This window comes from Nycticebus coucang, chromosome 2, assembly GCF_027406575.1.
Source record: "Nycticebus coucang isolate mNycCou1 chromosome 2, mNycCou1.pri, whole genome shotgun sequence".
NCBI classification, from domain to species: domain Eukaryota; kingdom Metazoa; phylum Chordata; class Mammalia; order Primates; family Lorisidae; genus Nycticebus; species Nycticebus coucang.
Genome location: NC_069781.1, coordinates 172,474,174 through 172,484,244, shown reverse-complemented (window position 1 = coordinate 172,484,244; position 10,071 = coordinate 172,474,174). Strand labels below are relative to the sequence as shown.

The 10,071-nt window shown below is 44.4% G+C and overlaps 1 protein-coding gene across 4 annotated transcripts in view; it reads left to right on the top strand.

Annotated features, from left to right (window-relative positions):
• Positions 1-1,567: 1,567 nt before the first annotated feature.
• The window catches only part of WDR59 (WD repeat domain 59), an 87,816-nt gene continuing 79,312 nt past the window's right edge, over positions 1,568-10,071 (top strand). For all 4 annotated transcript variants that reach the window (XM_053607896.1, XM_053607889.1, XM_053607906.1 and 1 more), the window contains exon 1: positions 1,568-1,716. In XM_053607896.1, coding sequence (XP_053463871.1) covers positions 1,663-1,716 — 54 coding nt within the window. In that variant the 5' untranslated portion in view covers positions 1,568-1,662. The remainder of the gene's footprint in view (positions 1,717-10,071) is intronic.

The window sequence follows — 10,071 nt, the reverse complement described above, 5'->3', positions numbered from 1 at the left end:
TTTTTTTTTTTTTTTTTTTAGTAGAGACTGGATTTTGCTCTTGCTCAGGCTGCTCTCAAACTCCTGAGCTCAAGCAATCCATCCAACTCAGCATCCCAAAGGGCTAGGATTACAGGTGTGAGCTGCCGCACCCAGCCTACTCTTAAAATATTTTTGAAGACCCTCATCCCCCAAACTTTTATGTGGGCTATGTGTTTTGATAGTTAACTATTAGGAATTAAAATTGAGAATTTATTTTAATTCATTATTTTAATATAATTCACATTAACAATACATCTTTTATTATTATTATGATGATTATTTTTGAGACAGAGCCTCAAGCTGTCACCCTGGGTAGAGTGCCGTGGCTCACAACAACCTCCAACACTTGGCCTCAAGCGATTCTCCTGGCTCTGCCTCCCAAGTAGCTGGGACTATAGGCGCCTGCCACAACGCCCGTCTATTTTTTGGTTGCAGCCGTGGTTGTTTGGCGGGCTCAGGCTGGATTCCAACCCGCCAGCTCAGGTGTATGTGGCTGGCGCCATAGCAGCTTGAGCCACAGGCGCGGAGCCAATAACACATCTTTTATTTTTTTTTTATTTTTTTTTTTTTGTAGAGACAGAGTCTCACTGTACCGCCCTCGGGTAGAGTGCCGTGGCGTCACACAGCTCACAGCAACCTCTAACTCTTGGGCTTACGCGATTCTCTTGCCTCAGCCTCCCGAGCAGCTGGGACTACAGGCGCCCGCCACAACGCCCGGCTATTTTTTGGTTGCAGTTTGGCCGGGGCTGGGTTTGAACCCGCCACCCTCGGCATATGGGGCCGGCGCCCTACTCACTGAGCCACAGGCGCCGCCCAACACATCTTTTAAATGAAAAATAATAATCATATTTTCCAAAACAAAAATATTCTAGCAAGCAGAGTGGCACATCTCTTTAGTGGTTAGCTTACTAAAAAACTGGGTTCTCACATATCTAGGTCTACTTTCAATCTGTTGTAGTATGTATCATGAAGTCTCTAGAAAACTCCACTGTATGCTTATGAGAGAAAGAAAGTGAAAATAACTTTAGTATGATTGTGAAATTGTTTTGCCTTCTGGGACCCCCAGGAGTCTCTGGATACTTTGGAAGGAGCTGCTGTACAGTATGAAACAATAAATAGTGCTTTCAAACTTTTCAATATCTTGATGGCTGCATTAGGAGAAGAGTTACCTTCGATTTGCAAGAACGTCAGGTTTTGATTTGTAGACTGGGTTTGGCCCAATGCCAGCGACACCAGCGAAGAGAAAGGAAGGACAGCAGACGCCTCCACTTGGCCAAACCCTAAAGTTCCAGCGCTTTCCGGGTCACTCACGCGCTGCTCGACCTTGGACTACAACTCCCAGCAGAGCTGGCGGCAGGGGCGTGTCCGCAGCCGCGAGGGAGCGTGGGAGACGCAAACTGAGTGACGGAAGAAGAGGGGGCCTGCCTGGTTTTGGCAGGCACGGTATCGCAATTGGAGGAGCCGAGAAGGAGGGGCGGAGCCTGTGTTTGGGTCAGCCAATGGTTGGAGTCAGGCGGAAGGCGGGGAGGGGGCGTGTCAGGGCTGACTCCCGGGCTGCGTGGGGCTCTAACGAGCTGTAGGACGCGGGCCTAGGGGCTAAGAGCGAGTTGTCTCACCGCCTTGGAGGCCGGGCGCGGGAAGATGGCGGCGCGATGGAGCAGCGAGAACGTGGTGGTGGAGTTTCGCGACTCCCAGGTAAGCTGAGGGGGCTGAATGGAGCCGTCTGGGCATGCGCCCTCCCCGCTTCCCTTCCCCGACGCTGCAGATTCTGTTGGGGAGGCTACCAGGAGACCCTCCTCCACCCCCTACTTCCAGCCGGGGCTAGGCAGATGGGCAAGCGGGTGACTTAGAGTTCTCAGTCCTGGGAGGGCTAGGGGAACCTTGATGACTGTTGAAGGCAGATGGATTGGGGCACGGACGGGGACTTAGGGGTTCCCCACGGGAGTACGGGAAGTGGGGTCGTCCTTGGGACACTGATGCCGAGACAGTGCATCAGTGAGTGTTGAGGGGAGGCTTCCCACGAGCAGGGTGGTGAGCAAGGAGGTGTCTGCTTTTTGGGGCAGGGGGCTTTGCTGGGTGACTTCGGGCAAGTGGCAGAATTTTCTGAGCCTCAGCGGCGTGGAGTGGACTTAACCTTGCCTCCCAGGATTTGGGAGGTGGGTTCGATGAAGCACTGCTTGCAAAGCACCTAAGCAATTAAGTGGTTCCTGATTCTATAGTGATCGAAAATACTGTGTAGTGGGTAAGAGTGTACACTGCATGTGTTGCCCGTGTTCCAGCCTTGTCTCAGCCCCTACTCTGTCAACACTCACCACGTGTGTTTTCCCGCCTGTAGAAGGGAGAACGTCGTATCTACCTCACAGGATTGGTGTGAGGATTTTATGTGGTCATATGTTCATTATGTGTGGCACAGTGACAGGCACATGATAAACTTCAAGAAACGCTAGCCCTTCCGAGGGATTTTTGCCATTTTTCTATACCATGTCTTCCACATGCCAGGCCTTGGCCTAAGCCATTTATCTATGTTTTCTTTTTGTAATTCATGAAAGAACAATGCAAGGTTAGTGTTACCCCTTTTTTCCAAAAGGGGAAACAGATTCATTCCTTTTGGCTGATCCCAGTAACTTTGCTGAAGCCTTCCATAATGTGGCCAGTGGCATTGGGGTTTGTATTCAGGCTCTGACCCCAGGGCCCTTGTTCAGCTTATTACACTACTGTGGGTAGCTTGAACCTGCCATGCAGTCATTCCCCTAGATATGCATCATAGCTCACAGCAACCTCAGACCCTTGGGCTCAAGAGATTCTCTTGCCTCAGCCTCCGGGGTAGCTGGGACTACTGGTGCCTGCCACAAGGCCTGCTATTTTTATTTATTTTATTTTTTGAGACAGAATCTCACTGTGCAGCCCTCGGTAGAGTGCCGTGGCGTCACAGCTCACAGCAACCTCAAACTCTTGGGCTTAAGCGATTCTCTTGCCTCAGCCTCCCAAGTAGCTGGGACTACAGGCACCCGCCACAACACCAGGCTATTTTTGTTGTAGTTGTTGTCATTGTTGTTTAGCAGGCCCCGGCCGGGTTCAAACCCACCAGCCCTGGTGTATGTGACAAGTGCCCTGACCACTGAGCTGTGGGCACCAAGCCAAGGCTAGCTATTTTTAGAGCTGGGAATCTCACTCTAGCTCCGCTGGTCTCCCACCTGTAAGCTCAGGCAATCCACCTGCCTTGGCCTCCCAGAGTGCTAGGATTACAGGCATGAGCCACTGCGCCCGGCCTCCACTATATCTGTATATTATGTTCTCTTTTCCCCAGCACCTAGGACAGTGTCTTAATGATTCCTTTTATTTATCAGACAAATACTGAATACTTTCTGTGTGTCAAACTTTTATTCACTCATTTATTCAACAAGGATTTATTAAGTTCTTATTAGGTGCACACTGTGCTGGGCATTGTGTCCATATGCAGGTGATTTATACTGAGGGAGATCTGGTTTACAGTATGTTCATGGTGTCCTTCCTTCTTTTCCTTAAAACCCTATCCCGTCTTTTGCCATAAGAATGAATTAGTTTGCTCTGTGGGGCCCTCTAATAAGCAGCCCGCACAGAGCATCTGAGTAGCAGCATTAGGATTAAAGATCCTGAAGCACTTTGCACTGTCAGCATGGAGTCTCTGTGAGGCCTGCCCTCCCTAGGGAGGTGCCAGTCTCCTAGGGAAAAGGAATCATATGCCTGTTACCCTTGTTAATTGCTTTCGGTGGGGACTAGGACAGAACAGAATCCTGTATTGTGTTCTAAGCCTGCTAATTTGGAAGCTACTAATCTGCAAATGCTTTAATTCTCACAAAAGACCCAGGTAGTCTCACCCTTAGTTCTTTGTAAAGATGTAATTAAAGAGACCTGCAGAGAGGGTGCTGATGAAGTAGTAACAAATAATTAAACCTCAACAACAGTTGTCAAAGTAAGGGAACAAAGTAAATTGGGTAATTTAACTGCCTTGTGGGAGTTTTTCTTTCTGATTTTTTCCATTTACAGGGGCACATCTCTGTGTGAATTAACGTGGTTTCCTGGTTGGTTCTGATGATTTGGAGGAACAAGAACCCAATTTATTAACAATTTTATTAATGTAGAAGGAAAAAGTTAAAATTCTTTATATTGCCCCTTTGAAAAGGAAAACCACAGTGATAAACTTCAAAACACTTTACATACATCTTTTTTTCCCCTAAGGTAGCCTTCCATATTTATTGATTAGCCATTGCTTATTTATTTATTTATTTAGACAAGAGTTTTGGTTTGTCACCCTCAGTAGAGTGCGGTAGTGTCATAGCTCACAGCAGCCTCAAACTCTTGGGCTTAAGTGATCCTCCTTTCCGCCACAACGCCCAGCTATTTTTGGAAACAGGGTCTCACTCTTGCTTAGGCTAGTCTCAAACTCCTGAGCTCAGGAGATCCACCGGCCTCAGCCTCCTGAGTAGCCAGGACTATAGGTGCCCACCATAATGCCTGGCTATTTTTTTTAAGACCTGAAGTCTCACTCTTGTTCAGGCTGATTTCGAACTCCTCAGTTCACCTGCCTCACCCTCTCAGAGTGCTAGGATTACAGGAGTGTGCCACTGCCCAGCTACCAAGAAATAATTTTTAAAAGTTAAAGCTTTTAGATTTTATTTATTTATTTATTTTTACTTATTATTGAGACAGTATCTCACTTTGTCACTCTTGGTAGAGTACTATGGCATCATAGCTCACAGCAACTTTGAACTTTTGAGCTCCAGCAATTCTCTTGCCTCAGCCTCCCTAGTAGCTGGAACTATAGGCTCCTGCCACAATGCCTGGCTATTTTTTTTCTGTTTAGCTGGCCCAGTCTGGGTTCGAACCCACCAGCCTAACCACTGAGCTATGGGCTCCCAGCCTAGATTTTTTTTAGAGGAAACCCCAGCCTGAAGGGTAGAATGATTTTTTTATAGTTTATACAAGTGTTACTTACTTTGTAAAACAATGCTTTGAGATATTGCTGTCCCCGATTAAAAGGGGACAACCTGTGCTGTTTGGCACCAATTCTGAAGTAGTCCCTAGAATCAGTAAGTGTCAACACTATATGAAAACTTAGACATAATCTTCAAGAGCAGTGATTTTCAATTGGTGTGCCATGATAAATTTTAAAGATCATTAATTATTTTCAAAAGAAGTTCAAAGCTCATGTAAGCATATTCTTTTTTTTACTCTTTTTTTTGGGATCAACGTCATTTAAGTGTGCCACAGAAGTTTATAGGTTCAAGTGTGCCCTGAGATAAAAAACGTTGAAAAACACTGTTCTAGAGCAACACTGTCCTGTAGAATTTTCAATCATGGAAATTGGGCTAGTATGACTGAGACACTGTATTTTTCTTTTCTTTTTTTGAGCCAGTCTTGCTCTGTCACCCAGACGAGAGTGTAGTGGTGTCATCATAGCTCACTGAAACCTCAAACTCCTGGGCTCAAGCAATTCTCCTGCCTCAGCCTTCCCAGTCATTGGAACTGAGGAATGCTCCACTGTGCCCAGCTACTTTTTTCTATTTTTACTAGAGATAGGGTCTCATTCTTGTTCTTGTTCTTTTTTACTAGAGATAGGGTCTCACTCTTGTTCTCAAACTCCTGAGCTGAACCAATCCTTCCTCTGCCTCCCAGAGTGCTAGGTTACAAGTGTGAGAGCAATCAAGCCCAGCCTTGTATTTTTAATTTAATTAAATTTTAAGTAATTGCCGTTTAAATAGCCACCTGTGGCTAGCAGCTATGCTATTGCAAAGTGCAGTTTAGAATATTGAGAAGGGTGGGAGGTAGTTTCCGCTCTCAAGGAAAGGTGAGGTGGCAGAATGTGCTCTTACAAGTCTCTAACCCCACAGTATATGCAAAATTGCTGCAGCATACGACTGTTATGATGAAAACGGGAACTGTAGACTCAGAGCTATCTCCACTTCGGGATGTGTGTGTGTGAGATCTCAAACTCTGTATGTGCAGAACAGTTGAACATACCCTGGGACAGCTCTCCCCACATCCCAGCTTTTGCCCCCTCCAATCCATTCTTGCTGTTGTTCAGGTTGGTCTTGAACTCCTGAGCTCAAACAATCCACCCGCCTTGACCTCCCAGAGTGCTAGGATTACTTACAGGTGTGAGCCACTTGTGCCCAGCCCTTTCCTTTGGGTCTTAGAGACTCCACTCAGGTTTTCCCCTATTTTTAAGCAATTTTTTTTTTCATTTCTCCACATCATGGTCTAGTATTTAGGAGGCATTCTCTTAATAACATTAAAAAATATTTTACCTTAAAATTATTTGGGGGAATATTTAAACATATGAATGACACTGTTACCATGTAAAGATTAACAGTAAAGCATACCCTCCACACAGCCTAAGGAATGTGCCCGTTTGGTTACTTATAAAGCCTAAAGCCTTTTACCCAGAGCATCTTCTTCTCTGAGCCCCACTAGAGGCAGTGACTACCCCCAAAATTTGGATTAATCACTTTTTTGCTTTTTAAAACATAGTGTTAGCATCAATGTATGTAAATGTAAATAATATTTTCTTTTATTTTTACTGTTTTTGACCATTGTATAAATGGAATCATATATTATGAAATCTTCTGTGACTTTCTTTTGCTCAACATTGTCTTTGAAGTTGGTTGATGCTGATTTCCATGGCTGTCGTTTGCTTACTTTGCTATGAAGTAGTGTTCCGTTGTATGAAGGTGCCAGAGTTGATTTGTCCCTCTAGTTATTAAGCATTTAGTTTGTTTTCAGTTTTCATAATTATAGATGATAAGACTATGAACATGATATTTACATGGCAGTAGAAAAGACACATGTATATATGTTCTTCAGCCTTTTCAAGAGGATGTCAAGTTGTTTTTCAAAGTGGTTGAATTTCGATACTCCCAGCAGCAGTGCTTAAATAGTTTCTGTTGGTCCATATCCTCCCCAACACTTGGCATTATTGTTACTGGAATTTCTTCTTCAGTAGGTCCTTGGTCTTGGGGGTTCAAAGTATGAATTCATGGACCACAGATCAGTGGTAAGATAGGATTTATTAGCCAGAAAAGAATACAGAAAAAGCACCAAAGCTCCTAGCAGAGGGAAAGACCCAATTCCGAAAATCTCTGCCTGGATCCTTTGTCTAGGGGTGTATATAGTCAGCCTGGGTCCTTTATAGTTACTTGGTAACAAGTTAATGGATACAGTCCTTTCTACTTGGGCAAGATGAATGAGTATCTTAATGAATGCATAGAGTCCCTTCTGCTTAGGGCAAGGTGAACTAGCACATTAATGAATGGAAGCAATCTCTTCTGCTAGGGGCAAGATCAATGAGAGTTCCCTTCATGAAATTGCCCAGGCCTAGGAAATGGGGGGTTCTTGTTCAGCTTTGAATGGGGGAACCCTTTATCAGGAACATTTACAGATCTTTATGTGGGAATCAGTCCCTTGCCTTGCAGGTGGGGCCTAGTCATCGAACTTGTCACACTCACCGGAGCCAGCTTCCCCTTTGCCTACCAGCCAGCCTTCCAGTGGCCCAGCCAGGGCGAGGAGGCTGCCCAGAGCTAGCCAGGCCCTGGTGCCCAGGATGGCCTCTGCAGGTGCTACAGGAAAGGCAGCTGGCAGCTTCAGTGCAGCTTGGCAGGCTAGGCGGGGAACAGGCGATGCCGCCAACCACAGCTGGAAGGGGAAGTAGGAACCCTGTATCATTATCAGACATCAAAATTTCTCATGCTCTTAGAAAATATTTATGGAGGGCGGCGCCTGTGGCTCAAGGAGTAGGGCGCCGGTCCCATATGCCGGAGGTGGTGGGTTCAAACCCAGCCCTGGCCAAAAACCACACACACACACACAAAAAAAAGAAACATTAAAAAAGTAAAAAATAAAAATAAAAATGAAAAAAAAGAAAATATTTATGGAGAGACTGCTGTGTGCCAGGCACTATGGATACAACAGTGAACAAAACAGAATTTCTTGCCTACATCAAGCTCTTGTCCTTACATTTTACTGATTTTTACCTATCTAGTATGAAATGGTTTATCATTTTGGGGGTTAATTTGTATTTTCCTGACTACTGATGAAGGTGAATATTTTTTCATGTTTAATTGGCAATTTGTGTTTCTTCTGTGAATAGCAATTTATGTCTTGTGTCCTTTTTTTCTAACTGCATCATCTTATAGATTAAGAAGAATGTAAAAATTTTTCTGATTTTAATTCTATACTGCTTGGATATGATCTCCCAAGTTGTGCCTTGTCTTTTCATTGTCTTTATGGTAACTTTTTGTTGTTATTATTATTATCTTTACTTATTTTCTTTTTAGAGATGCGTTCTTAACTATGTTGCCTAGGGTAGAGAACAGTGGCTATTCACAAGCACAGTGAGGCACACTACAGCCTTGAACTCCTGACCTCAAGTGATCCTCCCACCTCAGCCGCTCAAAGCTGGGACTATAAGCACGTGCCACCGTGCCCAGCCAAATGTTATCTTTTTTTTTTCTTTTTGAGACAGAGTCTCACTATGTCACCCTCGGTAAAGTGCGGTAGCGTCACAGCTTACAGCAACCTCCAACTCTTGGGCTTAAGCGATTCTCTTACCTCAGCCTCCCAAGTAGCTGGGACTACAGGCGCCTGCCACAATGCCCGGCTGTTTTTTGGTTGCAGTTGTCATTGTTGTTTAGTTGGCCCCGGCTGGGTTTGAACCTGCCACCCTCGGTGTACATGGCTGACGCAGTAATCACTGTGCTATGGACGCCAAGCCCAAATGGTATCTTTTGATGAACAGAAGTTTCATTTTAATGTAGTTAAATTTATGAATTGTACTTTTCTGTATCTAGGTTTATAAAGATATTCTCCAATATTTTCTTTTTTTCTGCCACCTTGAAATTGAATATAAGGCATTTTAGGGCAGTACCTGTGGCTCAAAGGAGTAGGGCACTGGCCCCATGTACCAGAGGTGGTGGGTTCAAACCTGGCCCCGGCCAAAAACTGCAAAAAAAAGAAAAGAAAAGAAGGCATTTTAGCAGTAAGTATGTTTTCTGTTAACCTAATGGTTGGTGACTTATTAGTAGTCTCAGCATTATAATAACTCTCACAGATTAAGATTGAGGGCTATATTTTGTGCTAATGAAAAAGAATATAAAACACAACAACAACAGTTTGAGCACAGGAGTTCAAGACCAGCTTAAGCAAGATCAAGATGCTGTCTCTAAAACTAGCTGAGAGCCCATCTCTAAAAATAGCTGGGTATTGTGGTACCTGTAGTACTTGTAGTCCCAGCTACTCGGGAGGCTGAGGCAAGAGGATCACTTAAGCCCAAGAGTTTGAGGTTGCTGTGAGCTGTGTTATCACAGCACTCTACCAAGGGTAACAAAGTGAGATTCTATCTCAAAAAATAAAAAGAAAAAAAGCAAAAACAACAACAAAAACCAACTCAGCAAATTCTTTTTTTTTTTTTTCAGTTTTTGACCAGGGCTGTGTTTGAACCTGCCACCTCTGGTATATGGGGTTGGTGCCCTACTCCTTAAGCCACAGGCACTGCCCAAACTCAGCAAATTCTTTAGCCAGGAGCAAAGTTATATATAGTTAATAGTCTGGATATTTTTCTGGAGCAATCCAACTTTCATTCTTGTTTTTCTGGTTTCACTTAATATTCATTTTCTCATCCGTAAAATAAAATTGTGGATGAGATGACATCTAAAGGTCCTTTCAGTCTATTTTATCAGGCATATACTATACACTGACCACACTGATACTCTCATTTAATTCTCCCCTAGCACTCTGGAAGGCCAAAGTGGGTGGATACATTGGTCTTTGGCCAGGCCTGTGACAAACTGATATTAGAGGAACTGGCTCTGAGTTGCATTGATTGGAAATTGCCACTTTCATCATTTGGAAGGTAATAGGCAAGGTATTTTCATTTTTTTTTTTTTTTTTTTTTTGGTAGAGACAGAGTCTCACTTTATGGCCCTAGGTAGAGGGCCATGGCATCACACAGCTCACAGCAACCTCCAACTCCTGGGCTTAAGCGATTCTCTTGCCTCAGTTTCCCGAGTAGCTGGG